The sequence below is a fragment of the Paralichthys olivaceus genome, chromosome 19, assembly GCF_024713975.1.
Source record: "Paralichthys olivaceus isolate ysfri-2021 chromosome 19, ASM2471397v2, whole genome shotgun sequence".
NCBI classification, from domain to species: Eukaryota; Metazoa; Chordata; class Actinopteri; order Pleuronectiformes; family Paralichthyidae; genus Paralichthys; species Paralichthys olivaceus.
In genome coordinates, this window is record NC_091111.1 from 15,502,920 (window position 1) to 15,528,015 (window position 25,096).

At 41.1% G+C, this 25,096-nt stretch overlaps 1 protein-coding gene and 1 long non-coding RNA gene across 2 annotated transcripts in view; one reads left to right on the top strand and one right to left on the bottom strand.

The window, feature by feature from the left end:
- LOC109636076 (reticulon-4-interacting protein 1 homolog, mitochondrial-like) overlaps positions 1 to 6,599 on the bottom strand; it is a 7,739-nt gene extending 1,140 nt beyond the window's left edge. Inside the window, exons 1-8 of the mRNA XM_020097586.2 lie at positions 5,954 to 6,599; positions 5,722 to 5,873; positions 4,880 to 4,948; positions 4,341 to 4,465; positions 3,946 to 3,994; positions 3,712 to 3,848; positions 2,771 to 2,954; positions 1,376 to 1,471 (exon numbers count right to left, since the gene is read on the bottom strand). Coding sequence (XP_019953145.2) covers positions 1,376 to 1,471; positions 2,771 to 2,954; positions 3,712 to 3,848; positions 3,946 to 3,994; positions 4,341 to 4,465; positions 4,880 to 4,948; positions 5,722 to 5,873; positions 5,954 to 6,230 — 1,089 coding nt within the window. The 5' untranslated portion in view covers positions 6,231 to 6,599. The remainder of the gene's footprint in view (positions 1 to 1,375; positions 1,472 to 2,770; positions 2,955 to 3,711; positions 3,849 to 3,945; positions 3,995 to 4,340; positions 4,466 to 4,879; positions 4,949 to 5,721; positions 5,874 to 5,953) is intronic.
- A 466-nt stretch (positions 6,600 to 7,065) lies between these two features.
- LOC109635961 (uncharacterized) lies at positions 7,066 to 16,676 on the top strand. Its single transcript, XR_002203164.2, has 4 exons — positions 7,066 to 9,347; positions 11,731 to 11,789; positions 13,328 to 13,492; positions 16,000 to 16,676. It is a non-coding gene; the product is annotated as an uncharacterized lncRNA (long non-coding RNA).
- The last annotated feature ends 8,420 nt before the right edge of the window (positions 16,677 to 25,096 follow it).

Sequence of the window (25,096 nt, forward strand, 5' to 3'; positions counted from 1 at the left end):
TCAACACACGTCAGCAAACATAAATTAAACTAAACTTAAAGAGGTCCAGCAGTTCCTGCTGGCAGATCAGTGTCTCTGTCCATGTCTCAGTTCTGAGGAAGCTCAGCTGCTGCCTTTTAAACCTGAGGATAAATCAGCTAACAACTCTCTGCTGCGCTGATCTATCCTCTGGTGAAGGTGCTTTCCCAGCCCCCTCACCTCCACAAAGATATATGTTGGTTCTGGCTGTGGGTTTGTTTTGATGAGTTGGCGGATGGGTGGAGTGCTCCATCAGCCGGAAGAACGAGCATTGACAGTAATCTCAGTCAATTTCTAAATTGTGCTAAGGGGATCAACTTAAAGACTGAATAAAGATGGACTACACGTCTCCACTTCCTCCCACTGAGCAGGATGTAAGCCAAAACATCTTGGATACTAATGCTACCATCTTGTGTTGATGGCCTCATTTGGGGCCTGAGTGTACACACGAGCAATCTGGGGATGGAGCCGCAGTATCAGTTTCCTGATAAACATACTTGACCAATCATGAGTAGGTCTCAGCACCACTAACTAACGTGGAACCAGCGGCCAGGGAGCGGTCAAGAGGCTTCGCTTTTGGGGAGCGGACATGTCAAAGCACAAACTGACTACTAATTACACTACTGATATATAGATGATAGTGTTTTTGCATATACATTCCAATCAGAAACTGAAGCATATATCATATTATGACAAACAAACAAAGAAGTACCCACAAGTTTCTAATGCTACATCATCTCTGCTTTGATGGTGAGGGAGGGGTTCAGAATGTGATGAGGCTGAACAATCCTATGGTGGTCCCACAACACCAGCGGCCAGGCTTGTTATTCTGGTCAGCATCTCTTGTCGTTAACAATGAATGGGGAGCGCGGTGGCGTCACACTGGGAACTATCGATGGGACGTGCGGAGGGTGCGCGCGAGTGTTGGTTTTTGTGCGGGGGAGCTGTGTGTGTGTGTGTCCGCGGCTTCCTGCCACTGGTCTGAGTGCGCCGCTTGTAGTAAAGCCCCAGGACAAAAGGACAGAGGTTGCACGCGCTTTGACGAATGGCTGCTCAGCACTGTTTAAAAAATCCATTCACCGTCCCCTGGCGCCTGACTTGATTGCCCAGCTGCCAACTGTGCACGCCGCCCACCAACCAACCAGCGGGAATGCTCGCTCCTTAACAAAGCCTTGAGTACAGGCATGTATGGAATCCATGGTATGTTCATATTCATTGCTGTATGATCTCCATCCCTGCATCAATTTCACCCCCAGGCTGTGACTGTTGTGCAAATGAGAGGATTTCCATCTCCCCTCTCTTGTCAGCGTGAGTGGTTCTGAATGACAAGTATGTGTGATGTGAGGCAGAACACTACCTTCCCTGCATCCACCAGTTTCCTGACCTCGTCCAGGAAGGGCCCATCCGGAGCATATAACCCCCACCGGTAGAAGACTCCACTTGATATCACGTTCTAAAAAAGAAAATAAAGTAGAGGCAATAGGAAGTCAGGCATTTTGTTCCTCGGTGTTAAAAGGACACACAGTTATCTGGGTATTCTTATTTGAGTTTTACATTTCCACAAATGTCACCAGTTTTAATATAAAACTATAAACATTGTGTTTAGTCAGAAGTTACATTTGGAGATTAAGGAATCATTTGCAATCATTTTTAAGATATATATTGATGAGCTGAAATATCAGTATCCTCAATTTGAAAATATGACAATATTTGTTACAAGGGTAAAGTATAAATTATAAATTGATATGTTATCATTATAAATTAATATGTGGTATTGCTTTGTCACACTATCTGGTAAAACTATCCCTGCTTGCTTTGAGAAGAAAAAAAGGCTCTCCCTGATCACTCATTGCTGCCAAGAAGTTAAACACTAGAGGGCTCAGTTGCACCGTGCTCTCCCATATGATAGAGACATGCTGTCCAGAGCCAGACACTGAGGGTGTGACTGCTGCGGCTGAACTCCGCCAAACTGACCAGCTGCACGCTCCCAGGACAAAGGGGCCCGGAGGCTTGGCAAGAAACACACAAACACTGGTATTTGACGGGGGGAGATAGGCCGCAATCTGCACAAACACCTGAATACTGCTGGTTCAGCAGAAACGCATGCGGATGCAAACACACATACACGTGGCATTTACACTAGCACTCACACACACGGTCTACACCACCCAACTCCTGCTGCGCACACACACATGCACACACAGTGCCAGCCATGCTCTCATCAGTGCCTCCACCGCTCAGGACAACTTGACTCAGTTCCTGTAGCAGCTCCACCCTGTCCTCAGCTATTCACCCACTACCCTCATTACACATGTACTCCACTGACAGAGCACTGGTGAGACAGGACATACACACAAAACTCTGCTGCTGCAAACTGTTGATTTATTACACCCTGTGGGGTTCATTTCAAAAGATCAAGCAATTAAGTCAAGTTATTACACAAGTTTCTCCTCCCACTGTTCAACGGAAATTGATTAATCTGATCAACAGAGCAGAAATAAAACATTGCAAAAACTTCTGTTAGCTGGAACAGGTGTGTGTGTGTGTGTGTGTAGCTATTACACCCTATTACACAATTTTGTCTTTCCAGGCCACTGACGATCGAGTATTCCATTTCGGTTTGGGAGGACCCGTGCACCACACCCATGCTAAAGGCCTCACAAATAGTGCCAGGCTCAAAACATTACGTAAAAACCAGAGTAGAGGATTCTGGAAACAGTTTTTATTTAAATGAGAAGTTGCTCCCGTTTACCTGTATGGCCTTGGTGCACAAGCTGATTCCAGCGTTGACTGTCCCGTCCAACAAGCCCATGGAATCGGTGTTGTGGAGTAAAGGTGTAACCAGCGTGATGTACTTTGCCCCAGACCAGGGCTTCAGCAGGCCCATCGCCCACTGCTCCGTCTCTCCACCAATGTTGTCCAAAATTACATCAAACCTGAGCGTGCAAACACAGACAGTCAGAATGTAGAGTCCCAATGGAGTAAGGTTTAGAATACTGAGGTATACGCACACACTTCATAACATCATTGAAAGAATACTTAATCATATCAGGTCACTATTCCACTGTCGGAGAGCAGATTTTCAAGAGTATGTTGATGAAAAATATCATCGTTTTGACTTCAAGCCAAAGCTGTGGGGTTATTTTGAGAGCAGGGAGGGGGGGCGGACTAGCATCCACTCAGGCCTTTAGCCCTGGTATCCATGGAAACTAAAAAGAGACTCAGTGAAGCTGTTGACCACATTTGGTGTTTAAAGGGGAGAAGCACATATAGTCATGGACGACAGCTTTTTATTAGCACCTTTATTACCTCCACCAAGGACGTTATGTTTGTCACCCTGGTCCATTTGTTTGTTTGGTTGGTTTGCTTGTCAGCAGGATTATGCAAAATCTACAGGACAGATTTCCATGAAACATGATGGGAGGATGGGACATGGGCCAAAATCAAACCCATTACATTTTGGCAGAGAAATAAAAATCAGCATCTAGTGGATTGAAATGTGACTTCATCGGCAGGTCAGCTCTTATCTGGTTTGTCTTTTTACCAACCCATCATTTGTCACATCACAATCTGAGCTATATGCCTCGCTTGAAGATTGACATTCCAGTTGAAGTGGCATTGACATAGGTTAGTAGACAAATGTTTCACTCTACTCGGATCTCTATCTACACTTTTCATAGAAAGACCACATACTTCTCCATCATCTCTAGTTGTTCAGCAACATCTCCTGATGTGTAGTCCACCACCTCGTCAGCTCCCAGCCCTCGGACAAGACCTTCTGCGTTCTGGGAGCAGGTGACTGTTACGTGGGCGCCCCAGGCCTTCAATAACTGGCGACAACAGGGACACACAGAACGAGAGAGTGGCATTAAACTCATTCAGAGTTTTAAAAGAGTTCACATTTACATGCGGGACACTTTGTCTTACTTGAATCGCGAATGTTCCGACACCTCCCGATCCTCCAGTGATCAAAACTCTAGGAGGGTTAAATTACACATCAAGTGAAATTTTCACAGTCCACGAGTGAAAGAAAAGATTTAAAAAACTTTTTTGATGTCAATTAAAATGAAGCAGAGGAGCAATTTCACCACAGGAATAAATGTGGTGGAAAAAAAGCATCTTATCAAAGTAACGATCTACACGACTGATTTCTCTTCAGGAAAAGAGCATATTAAGAAACTCCAAGGCCTGGAGAGAATTGACTCAACCTTTGATGACAGTTTTTAATATTTTTCAGGAGCTTGGAATTCAGAATTAATGTTCTGTGCTTAAATAGTGGAGGAGTTCAGTACGAGGTTATCCAAGGTCAGGCTGATGCTTGCCTTTTATTTGAAGAGCTGTCTCTGCAGAGACCACCTCCACTGACGAGCGCAGACAGAGCAGTGCTGGCTACATAGGGGATTGATGCTGCCTCTGTGTGACTCACTAATTCCGGCTTATGGGAAACCTGCAGAAAAAACAGCAACACAGTCATTGTCAAAAGTTAGAAACAAACCAACATGTCAGCAGTCTTTTTAAATTCACAACAAAGTTCAGTCTAATCATCAGAGCTACAGTGAGGAGCGACTAGCTAGGAGCTGCTGAATTAATGAAGTACAGGGAAAACACAGAGCAATTTGTGCATCTCTGTAATTGCTGCCAGAGTGGCTCCTGCAAACCAAACAAACTTAATCCTAATTACAGGGAGCGCTTTGTCAAAACTTTTCACTACATTAGTACAATTTACATAACAACATACTGACAGGGAACTTAATTCGAAGCTAGTCTTTCGTTAGATGACATCAACAGTCTTGGAGATTGTCTGTGAAATAAAAATGAAAATATACAACAATCATGTAACTCCACAAGCTGTTCAGCTCACCTCATACTCTGTTAGAGTCACAAATTCTGCCAGACTTCCTTGTTTCCATGGAGGAACAGCAGCCCACACCTGGAACACAAATATGACACTTATCATGCGGATCATGACTCTGTTTAACCACCTTCTCATAATGTCTGACTCTGGTTAATTGTCCATTAAGCGCTTAGTCGGGTGTTCCCGTCGGTTGTTATCGTCAAAATCGTTTCCAATAATATTTTTTAAACTCCTAGAAGATAACTGGGGTGCTATATGCAAAAACAGGTGTTTTGTACTATTGTTTAATCACATTAACGGGATTTGCATGATTGCATTTCTGTCTGCAGGACAGTCCGCACAGTAGTTGTCTTGTCTGTCACACTAGTGATAACCAAGCAGAAAGAACTTGGGAGGGAGACATGTTAATAAATACCTTGAAACTATACATTTGTAGAGAATCAGGGTAAGATTTAGATAACAACCTTTTTAACAACTTTGGGCGTGTTCAACTATTTTTGACGATATTAGGTACACTTAGATTTACCACAACTTCTACATTGATTTTTTATTAATGTTGTAAAACAGGTGTTAACTCAATCAAATGTGTTTAATGAAATCATAGAGAGCAGGAGCCCTCCAATTATATGTGTTTGTGTTGCTAAACCAAAGTTACATAAATCTGACGTTGAATTCCGAGAGGTAAAAGTCACCACAGACACAAAGAGCTTCAGGTCAAAGCTGATAGATCTCAATTTTAAAGATTTATTCTTGACCTTATATTTTTATCCTCTTGACTGTTTTATGAGCTAGTGGATGTCTAACTTTCCCGCGGGATCAATAAACTATCCATCCTCTTCTGCTCCTACCTCATCTCCTGGAGCAAAATGTGTGACCTCCGCTCCACAGTCCACCACCACACCAGACACATCTCGACCCAGGATCAGAGGAAACTCACTATCCCCGTCCGTCACAGACATCGGATCCCTTCTTAACTTAAGCAACTTCGCTCCATAACCACCTGTGAGGGAGGAAGAGGAAGTGATCAGGTGAGTTGAGTGATGGCTGATTTATCTAAAATGTCCATAATCTGACACTCACCCCTCATGGATAGATCCAGAGGGTTCAGACTGGCTGCGTGGACTTGAATGGTGAGCTCAGTGGGGGACCTGACGGTGGATGCAGTGGCCTCCTCAGTGAACCTCAGAACCCCATTGGAGCCATACTGGTCAATGACCCAGGCCGACATGCAGCTCTGCCGTCTTGAAGGTGAACTGCAGACATGTCTCCTGCAGCACACACCGGCTAATGTTTGGGTCGGGCCCGCTGCTGCGGTCGCTTTAGCCCGGGACAAGCACCGGAGCCAGGTCGATGCCATAGCTCCCACAGCGGCCGCGTAATAACTCGTCCTGCAGCTGGATGTCTGTGGCTACAAGGTGAACTTCACATCTGGAAGAGTCGTTGAGCTGCAGGGCCGACTAGCTAGCTACCGAGGTTAGCCGCTCGGCTAACATTAGCATGCCCAAGTTGTCACCGCGATGAGAGGACGAGAGAACGAGCTCAGCGGGTAAAATACACAAGCGACACACTCGGTGTTGACGTTAGTTGTGTTAACGAGAGTTAACGAGTTTTAAAACGCGCTGAAAGATGAAGTATTGTTACTAAACCGAGCAGATAACACGCCCCTCTCTAGCTAGGTGGCTACATAACAAGCTAATCTTCCAGCTCAAAGCGTCAGCCAATGGAATTTCTGGAGCTAAATATTCTGACCAATGAGGAAAGAGAATAGACCGGAACCGCTACTTCCGTATTGATAATAATAATAATAATAACAATAATAATAAGTATTATTATTATTATTATACTTGCATTATTAATCATATATATAATTGGTACATTTCTTATTGTAAAGCAAGGTTTTGTAAGTCATCCCCCAATTTTAACACATTTATGATTTAATTTATAATAATAATAGTAATAATAACTTTTATTTATAGAGAACTTTTCAAAATCTAAGTGACAAAGCGCCGCAAAATAAAACAGATCACGAGCACAGCAAAGGAATCACAAATATTAAAAGATGATATTCATTAAACTTCCAGAGACATGATGTTATTTTATTGAGTAAATGAGAAATCATAAAGTGCAAAGCCAGTTACTAATTGGTCCCTTCTGGACCACTACAGAGACATGGCAGACCCAATCTTCAGGTAGATACAAGGAGCTCGTTCCGTTTTCAAAAACAAATTGATTCGCACTCTAATTAAATAGTAAATATTATATTTAATTTTTGACAATAGATCTGTGTAAATCCTACTCACTGAGCCGTTCAAGCTTAAATTCAAAAAGCCATTATGCAGCAATAATAATCTATTAGCATAAAAATGCAAGTGTACATTATTACCCAATATGTTTGAGAGGTCTGTTTAGGTAAAATGACGACTGGGTGCTCCATCAGCTGCTGTGTAATAAAGACTAATGCACAAATCAGCATAGAAAACTAAAAGCTAATGGGCAGAAAACATTATATATTAATGCCTGAGAAATACACCAAGGGGTAATGGGGTTTGTTTTAATATTTACATGATTATTAGACTTATGGCTTTGGCATTAGCTTCTCACAAGATGGCCACAACAGCATTGTGGGCGTTTTAGACTTAAAACCACTTTAAGCTGGTTACAATGCAAATTACAAGATGGTCTAAAGCAAAACAGCATCCCTGCTGCTGACCATTATAAATCACGGCTGGAACAACATCTGCTGCAACAGCGTCATGGCTAAAACATAAGAGGCACATTGGTCACCTCGTGTTATTGGAATTAGAGGCCGGTAAAGTGAATCAGATCACACTTGTCTCATGCAAATGAAAAAAAATCTGCAAGTAGGATTTTTCCAGAGACCAAAGGGGCGAAAAGAAAGAGAAGCGGGGCCATGTGGCTGCGTGTGATCATGATTCAGCATGAAACCAAGCAACTAACGGCACCATCATCACGATCACTGCTCCCAGGGGAAAGAGGACACGCTGGGAATTGGGTGCTTTGTCTGTGCTGCCTCATTACATTATACAGTGGGTCTGTCTAAAGAGAATACAGCTGGCTGCAGCTCAAAACAAATGTCCCTCGGACTAGATGGTGTCAGCACTCGGACAAAAATACAGTTATTAAAAATGTCTTGTTGACCAGCTCCCCACGGCAAGAGCAGGTCAGACTTTGAAAGCAGCGTTTTATTTGGAATGGGTATTTTTTAGTGGAGTCATTCTCCCCCCGAAACACAGTGCAGAGCTTATCTTGGCCTCCTTTCCATCCTGGGAGCTGTGGCCCAAATCACATGTGGTTGCTCTAAAAAAATCACTTTTGATCTAATTTAATTTAGTCTAGAGCAAAGTACTGTCCAGAGAAGGAGTCCCTCAAGTCACTTCTGTCTGCTGCACCAGAATTATTGGTTATTTTTCTCACCTGTTGTTCTATGCGTGTCCTTTCTGATTTTTAGTTTCACCAATCATCCTCAGCAGAGAGGAAGAAAAGAGGAGAGTGCATCACAACCGCTCACCAGCTGGACTCAGATTGTATTTTTAGAATGAACGATTGGGCTCTCTCCTTGGTAACTGCCTCATTTTTTCTTGAACAGGTCAGAGACAAGAGCAGTGGCGACTGGCTGTCACGTAAAGAGAGCTATAGGTTCATTTCATCCCAGGTTTTTACATGTTTGACTGCTGTCAGATTCATTTGATTAATGTGCTTCCTCAAAAAGCTCAAATATTCCTTTAAATCCTTGATAAACCTCAAACCGGAGAAGTAATTTCAAAATTGTAAATCTTTGACTGACTGCAAATGTCTGAAAAGAACCTTGATTATGTAGATATACAATTTCTTACACAATATGGAGAACATTTGAATTGTCACTATTCGACACAGTTTCCACATGTCCTCTGGTTTGGACACTCCGGCTGAAGGATGGATTCTCTTTGCTTCCTGTTGGAAGGATGTGACTCACAGTTCACTCTGTTATCGTGATGGCACTGAGCGACTAATTAAGTTAAGATTAACAGTTCTGTTGACTATTCCTTCCTCTTATACTGAGCTGAATCTGTTTAACATGACAGAAATAACACAATATGAGGTTATACGATCCTGTTTGCAAAAAAGTCATCCACTGGTGTGACTACCGATAAAGTTTTGGTGGACATGAACTTTTCAAGATACTTGATATTTATATTGGATATTTTGTCACTATGACAGAAATAAAAAGTTCTGAACTCAGAGCTTTGGAATCCAATTTCGTTGGTGGCCGTGGAGGTGGCGCAGGTTGTCCTCTGACCAGTGAATGAATGTTTGTGATGATTGGGCTCTCTCCTTGGTAACTGCCCCATTTTTTTCTTAAAACAGGTCAGAGACAAGAGCAGTGGCGACTGGCTGTCACGTAGAGAGAGAGGTGCAACATTAATACAAAATGTATAATTTCTTCTAACTACATAAGACAAAACCAGCAGTTAAGGTAAATTTCAAATGTTTCTATTAAACACTACATGGAGTTGAAAAATCCACTCACCAGGGTTTAAATTATATTTACACATTATGGGTGCAAATAACACACTTTATGATGAATATGTGCAAAACAAATTTGACTAAATGTAATTTTGTAATGTAGTTTGGTGAAAATCATTACATTACATTAATATATTATATTAATGACATTTAAACCATTTGTGTGTCATGATTACAATTCCTGTTTTATTCCAAGGGTGTCTATACACACACACACACACACACACACACACACACACACACACACACACACACAGACACAGGAAACACATTGCCCTGCTGTTCATTTCACAGATAGCATCTTATCTACAGGCTTCCTCCACACTGCAAGTGCAGCAGTGGAAATATAATGAACCATATCATGAGCTGTCTCTGTCTATCCCAGAGATTAGGAAGAACTATACTCCACATGCTGACGTACACACACACACACACGATCTGAAAAAATCAAGGCAGTACAGGACTTCCTCTGAGTTTTTTGTTGTCCACCTCCACACCACTTTTGTTTTATTAGTTTCTTCATCTCTCTCTGTCCATTTGCCACAAGGCAAAATAAACAGACCGAAGCTGGAATGTGATCCGAATCAAATATTTACACTGAAACAAGTTGTTGGAGCGTGACATCACATTGTTTGATAGTGTTGATCTGGTCTTTCTAATAACGACAAACACTCTTTGGCACAACTTAAGTTAACTTAAGACATGAACCTGTTTATTTTTCTTGTCAAGATAACACATGGCCAACACACACACACACATATTTAGTACTTTTATTCGTACCAACCTCCTTAATAACCAATACACCATATACGAGTGCTTCAAAACTCCACTGTAAACTGCTGATTGATCTGTAACTGATTAATCGTGTTTCTGTATTTGTTCCAACTAACCTAACAAAATGTAACTTGTCCAATCAATTTAGAAAATGCCAATAAGGGCTCCTTGGCAGTGTTTACACCCTTCTCAGCAGCATCCCTGCAATCAGCCCCATTTAAAGGACATTACATCACCCAGACGACTAAAGACAAAGACCAGTAGCGCCTGTTTACTCACAAACATCAAGAAATAATTTGTTTACAAGAGGCTGTTTCTTTATAAACCTCATGCAAAAGAATGCTGCTTCCAGGCAAACGTCTGAGCCGCCCAATTGTTTGTTGTCGTTCGGAAAAACAACTTTTCTTATCTGAGCTGCAACACTCACAGCAACAGATGTGAGGGACTGGTTCGTGTGTTTATTTCTTTATTAGTTTGGAGCCATAATTGCTTTGCCCGCAAGCAAATCATATATACATAAAACATACTATACTAAACCTTTAAGTTTATAGAAATTAGAACTATTTAAAACGTACATATCAAATTTACATTCCATGTAAATCATCACATCAAACACTGCAAATGTACAGAATGTATGTAAAGACCTATACTGCAACAAGCCACTAGGTGGCGATTGAGATGATTTGGCTTCCCTTTCTGGCAGCTGTCTAAGATACTAAGATATTAAACACATTTAACAAAAAATCTAAATCATTTTTGATAGATCAATTGCAAACTTCCCATTATACACATGTAAAACTCATATAATGCAACAGTGCAACTTCATGAACCAAGAAGTTTAGATTTAAATGAGATGACTGTTTGTTGTAAGTTTGATGATCTCACGTCCGCAGTAAATGCTAATCACTGTGTGCGCTGTAAAACTGTGAACTGTGTTTAATTATAGAGTCTGAAACTGCTCCTGCTTACACCACGGTGCATTCACCTTAATACGCTCCCAACTGTAGTTCACAAATTAATTAATTATCCCTCTACTTCTACTTTACACTCGCAGAGATCAAATATAATCCTCGGGGCTCCTTCTCTGGAGAACATTGCATTTACACAAACACAACTAAACTTTCTCCCCGGTCCACAGCACCTAATTGGGCAACTGTCTGAAAATGAACCGCATTCATTATACAAATGTCAGTGCCTGCTGTTGGAGTGTGGGAAGAGGAGACGGCTGGGAGGAGGTGCGGTGGAGGGGCGGTGAGTCCAGAGTTGACAGGCCGCTAATGAGATATATCATCAAGAAAAAAAAAAATGCTCCTCAGCCCATTTAAGGGGCAACATTTGTGGTCGTCGTGTGTGTGATATAATGAGGCACACTGGAATTACACTGTCATCTTGTATGTTTTTACCATTTCCATCTCTATCATCACATGCCTTCACCACGTTTGCGTATTCATCAGTCTCAGCCTCAATCCGGTATTTAAAGAAGCAAACTCCACACAAACCCTCTGACAATGTTTCAATATTTTTCTTTCCCTGCGCCTGATGTTCTGTTTGCTTTTCAGGTTCAATCATCACATGTGCTGTTTACCAGGCACCAGTGATGTGCAGCTGTAAACAGAAAGTGAGGCCTTATCTCATAGAACCTTTTTCTGGTCAAATATTGTAACAGTACTTATCATACTAGAGAAAGAATATATAATATATACTTGTGATTCAAGTATATATTTTTTTAATATTGGCTATTCCTATCTTATATGCAAGGCTAAGTAAACCAGCTGATGGCTCCAGTTTTGTATTTAGCACACAAGCGTTGAAGGATTCTAAACTATCCATGAAATAGTTTTTCAAAGCTCAAAACCTTGATTATCTAGATTATTTCTTACTAACACAATATGTAGGAAATTGAAGATCTTTGGAAACCGGTGAATGAAGGGATGAATGACCTACACTGTAAAACGCTTTGATCGGTCAATAAGAATAGAAAAGCACCTTATTAACATAGTCCATTCATTTTAAAAATACTAGATATCTGCAGGAATGACATGGATTTGGTTTTAAACATCTGAAGAGGTCAAAATCCACCTCAAACCGACTCAACCAGTATCTGATGTTTCATTCTTTCCTCTACACATAGTTGTCTTTTATTATTTATGATCATGAAACAATAAATCGTTCACTCAATGAAGATCCTTTGCAGGAGGCTGCTCCCAGTTTTAAGTGTTTGAATCGTCTGTGCTCAGCCTTCATGTTGTCAGATGTTTCTGACAGGCGAGTGCAGCATAAAGAAAAAAGCACTGGGCCTCATTCACTAACCGACATTTCTTCTTCAACCCCACTTATGCAGTTTTTACAAGGTTTCTGACATTCACCAATGTTTTCTGGGATTTGTTCCCATGAGAACTGACTCTTTAAACTGAAATGCTTACGTAAAATAATCAGTTATTGGGTTTTTTTTATTTTAATTCTACAGTTATAATAAAATGGAAATGACTAAGAATATATTGGTGAATGAAGACCGTAAACCAGATGGTACAGAGACACACAGACCCCCTCTCTCATGCATCCATGTATTCAACAGTCATTGTGTTTTGGGCATTTATTCGTGCAGGTTTCTGGCTTCTCATGTAGCCTTTTGACGCACAGTGAGCGGAGGCTATTCCCAGCTAACAGGTGCCATTGTGTGGCATCAGGTGTCCTTCCAGAAGGTTAGACAGAGAGAGCGGAAATGGATGGTTTGTCCCAGATATGCAGTTAGTTAGATGAGAGCTGCTCTCCGAGGACACGCTGAGTTTGGTTTGGCCACCGACAGCAGAGCAGTGGCCCGATGTGCTAATGAAATCAGGTTAGCTCTGAGGGCTCTCACTGATGTTAAGTTAAACAGGCCATGGAAGGCTAAACCAAGGGACGAGGCTTTATATGACAGCAGAGCTAATGTTAATCTGTGTTATTTCCCTGCTAAGTCAGATAAAGCTCCACATTTCTGATATCACAGAAGCAACCACAGAAAATATTCTTTATCAGGGTCTGACTCAGGAAAGATGATCTTTAAGGACCAGTGAAGGGAACAATCAAAAGAATATGTTATATATTGTTCATAATTATGTTTTCACTACAGTACAATCACCTGAATATAATGTTCTCTCTGCTTTTCCTCCTCAGAGACGACCATGTTATCCCAAAGACTGTAAATAAAGACGGACAGTCCATCTGCGCTTCCTCCCACTGTCCAGAAATGAAGCCAAAAACTCCTCGATGCAAAAACTGCCATCTCTAAGCATTTGGAGCCTGAGTCTGCGCGGTAGCGATCGGGGGGGTGGATCCACGGTAAGATCTCTCCGATACACATGCTAGACCAATCACAGGTCAGTCTCAGCTGTCAATCATAATGTTTCACCCTCTTTTGCCATCATCAAATAACAAAATTAAAACCACACCAATAAAATAATAAATGAGCACTTAAAAAAACATCAGTGTGATAAGAACCTAAAATTTTATTTTACATGGTTTATTTAACTTTGGCTTCACTTTTGGTTTTAATTACCAGACCAGGTTAAAAATGGGTGGAGCTATGGTGGAAATGTATGTTGTCCCAAAACTCAAAACACCAATGAGAAGAGTGACAGAGCTGTCAGTCAAACAGTTGGTCCCCGCCCACACAGTCCTGAAAAGAGTTCTAACCAGAAAACACCTGTTTGGTTGGACGTTACATGTGCATAGGCTCTGGGGTAGTTTTTCCCATGATGCATTGGTGCCAAACGTCTTTCCCATTGTTTGGGTTTCTGTAGCGACCACAGCCACTGAGCATGACACAGATGAGCTCCCCGTGATTAGTGGAAATTACCTACACACAAACGGCTCAAGAGACGTCTGCCTCCATCTTTGCTAATGGATCCACTTTAGCTGTGTGTTGAGACAGCAAAGGGGGGGCGTCGTCGTGTCGAACGAGCAGCGAGACTCCTGTAACAGCAGAATAAGTACGGCAGAGCAGACCATCCGGCAGGAAGAACCTTTCAGCTGATTTACAGGCTTTGTCAACCATTTCCTTTTTCCTTCCTCTATTTCAAGTCGTACCGCTGCTAAAATGTCCCTGTGGCCTTTTTTAAAAAACACTTACAGTTGATTTAATTTTGCAGTTAGTGGGAAAAAAACTGTGCACAGCAGTACTTTTTGGAATGTGTTCAAATGATATGGACACAGTGTTCTCCAGGTATTTTTTGGACGATTTATCATAAACGATGCATGAACCCGTCGACATAACAAAAATACAGATTTGAGATTTGTTATAATCTGTAGTCAAGTCTTGTTCACAAATACCAGAAATGTAAAGTATTATCACCTGCATGTTAGAAACAAATCATTTCATGGTGGTTTTGTGTTGTTTTAATAAAGCTCTACTGAAACTGATTCGTCTCCCTCTGCTGGAGTCGTCTTTGACAGCTCTATCAGTACAAATTGGAGAGCTCTGTGAGATGAGGAGAAGGAAGCAGCAGCTTGTTCTCCCCCTGGTCAAACTGTGTACGATTAGTCCGACCAGGGGCCTCGTGCTGCTGCTTTATACGCCTATAAAATCAACACTAAAAGATCCAGACACTCATTTATGCTTCGGCATGATCTCTGTGTCCTGCAGTGATGAGAGCTGCTGCTGCTTTCTCTCTTTCAAGCTTTTAAATCCTTGAATGGTCCAACAACTAATATGGTGCTAATTTGTCGGATGTCTTCATTATGGTGTAATTTAATGAAGGGGTTTGTTTCGGCCCCTCAGTGAAAAACTATCAGAAAATATGTTTTATTTAATTATTGCTGAATCACACTCTTCGGTAAGATCTCCTCCTTGGGTACTTCCTGTTGTTTCGTTCCTGGTCTAATGGATTTTTAAAGTAAGTCACATTGTGCCATCACTAAAGGTGAATAAACTCACATGGGCAGGTGCTTTATGCTCCTGACACAGCCGGATAAAGGAGGCTGTAACTGTAACTGGCAGAGTCATTACGCTCTAAAAAGTCTTTATGAATCTTTATCTTTATTAGCAGTTGTTTAAGCACTGAAAGGACGCGTGTCTCTTTAATTCTAGGAAACACTTTTGATAGAGAATTTATTCTATGGAAAAAAACATCAACATGTTTATATTAATGTTTTGGCAACTGGAGAGGACACCAGGAAGATTTTACATAAACCAAAAGATTTAGCTTTATATGCTGGAACGCTCTTGTAGCCTCTGCATTTATTTTCTACATGTGAATTAATATAGTTTAGTGTGTAAGGATATTCAAAGGAAAATTGTTTTCCAGAAAGAGTTTTGTTGAAAATACATCTTATTTTTATTTAAAAGTTGTTTGTCAATCAGCAGCTCAACTGATTAGTGTTTTCATCGCTGTTCATTTGTTTGTAAGATTACACAGATCCAGGAATTGGTTTTATCATTTTCTTAAACATTGCGAGTCACAGGTTGTTTTTTTTTACATTTTCAGGGAATAGTTCATGTATCAGCCACATTTAAGGAACTAATATCCATGAGCGTGGGACATTTGGTGCAGCTTGATTGAATTTAAGGGGCCTTGTCGGAGCTACGTGTGTTTTGTTTGAACCTCAGGAAGATGCCTGACATCAGCTAATGTGAATCCTTATAAAAGAAATGCATTATCTTGAATAGCTTGTAAATTATCTATGAAACACACAAAACAAAGATGGCATATAGACTATTGACGAAACCTTCAGTGACGACCTGTATAATCCTCTGATATAGACAGATTATCTCAGTCAGTATAGGACTCACTCAACATGCACTCATCTTACTACAGCTGCTGCCTGTCGTCTTTGTTCTCTCTACTCAGCAAACTAAAGGGTCTATGTTGTTCTTTGGAAACCGACGCGTTGTTCAGCAGCTTCTGTTGCTGTTTGCACCCTCGATGAAGTCAGAGGCCTGTTTCTCCCTGAGACCTCCGCTCCATGAATCAGCCTGTTTCCAGTAAGTTTCATGCACCAGGCAACGAGCTGGGGACTCTACAGGTGTGACACTGAGCCGCACATGTGAGTGAGGTGTGAAATGGATTATTCATGAGCAAACAAAACAAACTCCTGATGAGGCTGGAAGATAAACTCTCCTACAGCTGAAGTGTAGCTTTAAAGAAACTGAGGGGATAAGTGCAGGGAAAATTTGATGTCAGATTTATAAATCGTTTAAACATACAGATTAATTCTCTAAAAACACTTCTTCATTCTTCCCGTATCAACCTTGTAGTGAGCCCTGAAACTTGAGACGAGTCAGGAGAGCTTAGCCTGTAATGACAGAAACTTGACCACTGTATCAGTTATTACAAAAACATACTGGCAAACATACGTTTTACTTGAATTCATGGAGAACACACACAAACACTTCTCTTCTGTTTGACAACATAACAAAGTAATTATCACCATGTGAGCGCAACACTTGTTTTTACACAACAAAGACTTGTATGAGCGGCCCTCAAGAGAAGGGGGAGGAGGTGTGTGTGTGTGTGTGTGAGACATTGTCCCTGCAACACTGGCGGCCATCTGAATAATTTATCAATCCAATCAATGATTAAAGGTCTGTTGGGTGTCACACCTCACATCAGAGGAGAGGTGAGTGTTCGTCATTCAGCTTTATGGAGACAGTATGATGAGGAATAGATTTACACTTGACTAAAGTAAATCACCTTTTCCTGTTTTTAGTAAAAGCTGATGTAACGCTGCTGATGTAATGCTGCTGATGTAATGCTGCTGATGTAATGCCGCTTTCAGACGTGCACTGAAGTCCAGACATTTTACTGACATTTTTTTCCAGAGGGGCTATATGTGATCTACCCAGGCTCCACCCCCTTGCCTGAATGTCTTCCTGCTGTCGTGAACACGTCTGACTCGGACGATCTCCTGCTGCGTTCTTCATTAGTGAATCTCTCCAGACGTTCTCCAAACATTACAGTTTAAAAACGCCTTTATTGACTTTGTGGCCAGCTTCTGTAATTCTTAGCAATATCACTTGCACAATTGGCATAACAGCCTTTGTCTAATGGGTTTTTTTCTTTTGGGAAAACAAATCTGATGCAGGGGAAGTGATGTGACTTATTCAGAATAGTCAGGAGGGACTGGAGTGGACACAATCAGCCGAACAGACAAAGACCAATTCATAAGAATTTCATCAGCTGGAAAAAAGAAATACATAAACTCTAAGTGATGCTTCATGTGACTGGTTCAGCAACTGGTGGTCAAAGCTAACAAACCAAAAGAATTAGAGGAAGAACACTTTGACATTGATGTCTCCATAAAATAGTCCCATCAGAAATGAAATGCATTACGAGTCATGCTTTGCTTCACGCTTTAGCTAAGAGAAACAATCAGAGGGAGGGAAAGAGCAGCGATAAAAGGAAAACTACAGATACATGAAACCTATCAACACAGACATGACTCAGCCAAGAACCCAACTGAGACGAGATGATGGGAAAACAGGATGTTTATTGAGCCTCTTTTCTGTGAATCAATAAAATACATCAAGTTATTAATTCACTGATTAGTCCAAATGTGAACTCAGCAAAACATAAGAAATTAGAAGAAGAAGACAAAACCTTTGTCATTTCTTATACTGTGTAAACATATATGACATTTTATTACAGGCAAATAATAAAATCTGCATCATAAACACTGTCCTATCACTGTTTTTGATACTAAGACATACTCTGCTTGCTAGATTGTAACAGATTGTGAGGGGTTTGATAAGTTTTTGACCACATACGTTAACATCAAAATTTTCCAGACAACAGTATCTGGTGCCATTATTCGGTATCCACAGTATGTAATGTAAAAAGTAAAATGTATTGTCATGAACAAAAGGCAAAGTAAAGTTTACGCGTGATTTACATAGTCAAATATAATGAGTATCAAAAGTTTAATACAAAAAATCCATAGTAGAAGATAATGATATAATATAATATAATATAATCATAGCAAGTGGGCCTACTTCTAATAGCCTACTCACACATATATATATATACTTGAGTAGATAAGACACAAAACAGGATCATCTATCTTCTTTATTTGTATATTTAAATAAGGAATCTTTATTGGTTTTATCTTATCTATATTGAAAAGCTTCTTCGTATGCCATCGACACCATTTTCTTTTTTGTAATGATTCTGTGCAACACAGACTCAATTTTATCTTGAAATTTAATGTTTTTATCACAGTGAGCATTCAAAGGATGGACAGGATTTTACATCTATGATGTAATCAAATACATACATTTGTTTCATGAATCATGAAATGTTGACAATACAAATTCAGACACTTTGATAGAGACCAGTCAACAATTCTCTGACACAGTTTTAAATTGCTAATGGGCATATTGTACAGGTGTCCGTTACACCTTGTACAGGTGGCTCAGGAGGTAGAGCGGGTCGTCCTCTAGCCAGAAAGTCGGCACTTCGATTCCAGTCTTCCCCATTACCCGTGCTGAAGTGTCCCTGGGCAAGATACTGGATCTCAAATTGATGGCTGTGCTGTTCCTATAGAAAAAGTCCTGCACATAGATGCACTCTATGCATGTGTGTGAATGGCTTAATGGTAAAAACTGTATATAATGTTATTTAGACTGAGGACGTTATTAGAACTACAGATTGACTTAAAGTAAATCTAATGAGAACATTTTAATTGTAGTTTATGTTTCTGACGTTGATGAGATCTCTCTCAGGAATGGCTGCTGCTCCAGATTCCTCAGGTTGATGCAGGAAACACTGCTTTTAGATTCTGTGCTCTACATACAGCACCTGGAACAAATGCAACCTGAGGCACTGTCATTGACATACCGTGGGACAATTTGTACGTCCAATAAGAAGCTTGATTGGCTTTTTTTTTATGTGGAAGGATTAATAATGAATATCAATTTGATTAATTAGATTTAACTGTGGAAGGTTTCCAGTGGTGCACTCGGGCTGTTGATCCTTTTTTTGATGGAACAACCCACAGACGACTGGCGGAGGACGGTAAATGGATGGATCCAGAAAAGGGGAATGTTAAAAGGGAGGGGAGGTGGTGGGGAGATGGGGCTGTGTGGGGAGAGGTTAACAGTGCAGAGAGGATTGAGAGACAATGGGCCGGGCTAATGAGTCATGAGGCAGGGTTTTCTGGTGCTGAAGCATTTCCCAGCTGCACGCTACTCATCCTGCTGGACCAACGCTCACTCATCTTTGGATTTCTTTGCCTTTGTTGAATGCTCTTTTTCATCTTTTACTTGTCTGCAGTAAAAAACACACAATGAGGATGGAAGTCATTGCAAAAAGTACAGAACAAATTAGGGTGTGGATTACAAGATCCTTGTTGCATAATTCAGCATATTCCATTGAGTGGATTGCACATCCTTCAAACATAATTGTTAGAAAATAGAAAATAGAAATGTGATAGATTACTGTCACTACACAAAGGGTGCTGTTTTCACCCCGTAGTTGATATTCAACACAAACTCATCTTCCATTTAGTACAGCACAAAGATGTTTCATTTTAAATCCATATTAAATTGATATGATATTAGTGTGCATCTATTTTTCCACGGTCTGCAGCTGTTGGAGCGTTAAGCACTGGGACATAAACGAGGATGAGACCGTGTCGAGTAACAGCCAAAAGCCAAACTTATTTAAATACCTAATCAAACATGACGCAGAGTTCCCTCTGGGCTCTTCAAACTCATCGGTTTTCTTCTAGTCACTTGGAGATGTACTGAACATATGTATATAGCAATAATCAAACATGCGACTGAAAGAACAGGTTTCTGCACATTGTTTGCTGTTCTCTGTACCTTGAAGAGCCAAAATGAAGCATCAGAATGAGTGAGGTGTTATACACAGTTTTGTTTGGACCTCACTAGAATACCACAGCGGCGCACACTGTTTTACAACTCGTCGGTCGGTGCTGCTCTGGCACTAATCCAGAGGAGATCAGTGGGGGCATCAGGGAATGCTGAGTCCATCTCTGGCCTGTAGCTCGGCAGCTGCCTGTCTAGACTGCCTGGCAGCTCAGTATCGGTGAATACAACATCGCCGCCACACCCTTTAAATCAATATTGGACAACTTTGTGCATAGAAATCCATGCATATTCCGAGAGAAAAACAAGAAAATATTAGGTTGTTAAATGTGTTATGCAACAGTTTCACACCTCCGGCAAAAAAAGGAGAAACAATTACAGTCGTCATTTTTCATCATTTATTGTACATTGTAATTTCTTCCATTATCTTGTACCCAAACTAATAAACAGTACAACATTCCCATTTATACAAAATATAAACTATAAGGGGGGGAAATATAAATCTAACATCAACCCTTCCCATATGGTTACACGTACAGTCATTTCCTGGGTCTAACCCATGGATGAAGGGGGAAGTAAGGAGGTGTCAATCAAACCCTCATTGTAAAAGACCACAACTCGTTAAAAATCACAAGGCAAAACTGACACAAAAGTCCTGTGAAAACTGAATTGCTCCATACATCTGTGTGACATTTCTAATAAAAAGCCCGAAGAGCCAAATTATGAAAAAAAAACAAAAAAAACAACCCAACTAAAAAAATCTTCTGGCTTCCCTCAACCAAATTTCACTTTTACTGACAAAAACCATTCTTATTCATATTGATTGCCTGGTGGATTTGAAGCCACAAAAAGAAAAGAAAAGCCTATGTACACTCAAGTGGTCCACATTTCAATCAAGACGTGTGACATGACAACCGCAGCCCTGAGCATCTCCGAAAAGTGATGGCGCTACTATGGAAACGCATAAAAGCCAAAAGGGAAGCTGTGTGCACCGCCATTCCTTTTGATTCCTTGTAAGGGGGCTGAATGTGTGAGTGTGGGGGGGTTGTTGTTTGGTAAAGAATCTCCAGATGAAAGTTAAACCCCCTTTATTTAAAAGAAATGTCTCAGATTTTTACATATTTTATTATTATCTAAGGAGGACGAAGGAGGTTGCGTAGTCCATCCATGTTAGTCTTGTGATCTCAGTGGTGGGATGACGGGATGGGAGGGGTTGGGCAGGAGAGCCGAGGCCGAGAGAAAAAAGGGCTGGGCTGTGGTGGTGGTGGTGGTGGGGCGTTCAGGGTCTTGCGTTTCACCAGTAGTGCTGCAGGAGGGAGGCTGCCATGATGACGAAGGAGAAGGGGCCTGCGTGCAGCGAGACGCCTGCTCCGATTGGGGTGGTGGTGTTGGCCGAACTGCTGTAGGTGCCTGTGGCCATGGTGGTGATGTTGGGGGTGGAGGTGGAGTTACCCATCATGGGGGTTGTGTTGTTCTGGGAGACCACCTGTTGGAGGAAGAAGAAGAAGAAGAGGATAGGTGGAACGTGTGGGGACATATTCTGCACCAAAACCGATCAAGTGCCAACAAGGGATTTAGGGAAGTTAATGAAGCATCATGAAATTAAAGGTCTAAAGAATGTGACATCGAAAACACAAGATGTCAACCAGGTTTAACAGGTTTTAGATCATTAGAACGTCGATATTCATTCATCAGGCCAATGTTGTGCACCGTCTGACAGCATAGGACGACTGGTTGGTCAGTAAAACAGATAAGAGAGACCTATGTTTCTCCAGTTGCGTGTCAGGTTTCGTTTGGCACACGGCACCGCAGAGAAACTTTAGATTCTCCCTCCACCTTCGCTCAGGTGGACAATACACTGGACCTGAATCATTCATTCACTGGAGTGTGAGCTATAACCAAGAGGTAAAAAATAACAAGTGGGGGAGGGGCGGGGGTATACATATATACAGAATGCTATGACTGGGGGGTGGGGTGGCGGGCTAATGCAATTAAAGCAAAAACACATCAAATCTCAATAATCAAGATGGTAACTTCCTCACAGCAGCTAGTCTGATGTAATCCAGACTATCACGTTACTTTATTATCATCATTTAATCCCAGACTGGAAACATCATGAAAGTCAAATAACCTTTGATCCTCCTCGTGCTCTTATAAAGAAACATCTCACCAGTTAAATACATTTTAGCTTCAAGATGGAAGGAAAAGAAAAGTGCTCTTACCTGTGTTATTAAACAAATGGCAAACAGAATCACTCCGAGATGAAAGATCGTCATTCTGGACATTTTTAACAAATATTCTTTCTTCTTCTTCTTCTTCTTCTTCTTTATCTGTAGTTCTGAGTCCAGAGGAGGCTGCTGCCCACAGACGCTGCTTCTCTCTAATGTGCACGCAGCATCACACGCAGCTTTTTATACTCGGAGCTGCAGCGCTGTGACGTGGACGAGGGGACACTGCTCACTGTTTCAGGTCATCGTGGATCCTGGTTTCATTTCATCTCAACTGTGGGAAACATTGGACCCCCCCCTCCTCGTGTTTGACTGTATAAAGAAGAATCTTGTTAAAACCCCAGCTGAGCATCACGTGACTGATCCGGGCTTTACAGTTCATCACCATATGTCCAGGTGGAGGTCAGTGACGTCACCCCTCATCAATAAAGATACACCTGTTGTAACCTGATTGGTCGAAATATTAATAAACTGAATTTACCTGCGCAATTATGTGCTTGGTTTTAGTTGTAACTTATATTATTATTATTATTACTGTTATCACTATTATTATTAGTAGTAGTAGTATCATTATTATTATTATTATTATTATTCGTGTTATCTGTTTTAATGATAAAATGAGCACTCAGAGAATAACAGTGACAAACTTCACCTGTTGAACAGACGCTGCTGGATAAAGTCTTTATGTGTGTGACATCAGCGACATCTAGTGGCCAAATTCAAAAAGGTAAAAAGAACGAGAAATTAGTTCTGTATTTGTGGTTTATTGAGAGTCACTTATGAATTGTTTGTGTACAATTGCTGCTGTTTAAAGTGTGTACTAGGCCTATCCCAGGATCAGCATCTTAGTGATTCTTATTCTATACATTAAACTGTAAGAATAAATAATAATAAAACAGAATTAAATAGACAAATGACAAATAACTATTGGATATTTAGTTCTATATCCATTTGTAAAATGTGTAATAATCCCATTTTACATAAACACATACTGCAACAACACAAAATGGAAAGGTGATTAAAATTGAATGACTGAATGAATAATGGGTCACTGAGGGGCCACTGACAAAAAAACCATTGACGGGCTGGTTTACACTGGTTCATGAACACAAACAATGTTGGTTTAAATAAAGATTATAGAGTTTATGAAACTTGTCTCATTTCTTTGGAGACCTAACTTTTGTTGCCTTGGGCCAAAATGCCCAAAAATCCATAACATCCTTAAAAACACAAACATTATTTTGTTTGAGTTCAGTCTGATGTATGACTTCCTAACATAAACGTATTATACATTTCATAGACCTTCATTTGAATCATAGTAGGAATCTATAGCAGTTTGACATAATTACATAATTTAGATTTTGTATGTATCCTTGTTTTATGTTTTCTTATGCAGAACTGGGCACTAGTTATTGAAATGTAAAATCCAAATGACATTTAAATAGTTTCATATGCAACAGGTCAGTTTGTTTGTTCACTGTGCCAGAAACACACACACCCTGATCATGATGACTATATTTGCATGTAATTCGACGCAGGGAAAACACCGAGCTATATTCAGTGACACAGCTATTCAAAACTGTACGTGTGGACATCGCCCCCCTATGGTGACAACTCGTCACTGTGAACCACAGAGGGGATCTCACTCTTTCTCTTTTAACGCTGAGGACAGGCAGCAACATTTTCAATCACCCTCCAACTGCAGGATGCATTCACTGTAATCATGTGTCTGTGGACAATGAGACGAGTAATGATACGCAAAGTGGCCAATTTTTATGATTGGCTCCAGATGTCGGGGATTGAAACTGTAGACCTATAAATACTGTCTCCATCCTCTGTCACTGGCGTAAGTGGATTTCTGAGGGGGGCAGTGAGACGGTCTTATCCTCGGCCTCACCCCCCCAGAGGAGAGCCCATGGGGACAGGACTCCCTGCAGAGGCACCAGATGTGAGCTGTTATGGAGCGCTGCAGAGAGGGGGCCTTTTGTGAGGCATCAGATAAGCCCTGTTCCCAAAGCCGACCTGGATCAGGTATCATCAGCGGGTCTACGAGGGGGCGAAACCCAAGCCTGGCGCTCTGGCTCAGGTTTCTGTTTACACGAGCGTGGTCCCTGGATTCCTCCAACCGGAGCAGGCCGAGCAGGGAAGGCCGGAGACAGGGAGGAGAGACAGAGAGGCCCTGAGACAGCTCCAGTGTCTGTCTACCTGTCTGTCTGTCTACCTGTCTGTCTCTCTGCTGAGGGCTGGATGACCAAGTGGAAGTCCTGCAGGAGAGAGGCCTGACATCCAAACCCAGCTGCCCTGTGTGTTTGGTGTTTTATGACCACATTTATACATTTGATTTATGATAGCAGAGTCAAACTGAATCAAATCTGTCCAAAAAGACATTAGTGTGTGTTTATGTTTCTGAAATCAACCAGTGTCCATCTTTTCATCACCAGCGGAGAAACATGATACTGTAACAAATCCTCATGGCCTTTACCATCAGGAATATGCATGGGACAAATGTTTATGTTGAAACACACACACACGCACACACGCACACACGCAATCATGTTTCCATGACTTTAGAGGACATTACATTGGCTTATAGTGATTTCTTGGAGACTTATTCTTATCTTGACCATAGTTACTACTTTCTTAATCCTAATCGTTATCCTAACCTTAACCTAAACCTATAACTTAACCTAAGCCCAACCTTAACCTTGATCTAACATTAACCTCACCTTCAAAACACTTCTTCATCCTAAAGTGTAATGATTCACGTTGTGGGGACCTGCTTTTCGTCCCCATAAGGTGATTGTGTAAACAGATTTAGGTCACCACAGCATAAGTAATACCTGGACCACGCCACACACACACACACACACACACACACACACACACACACAC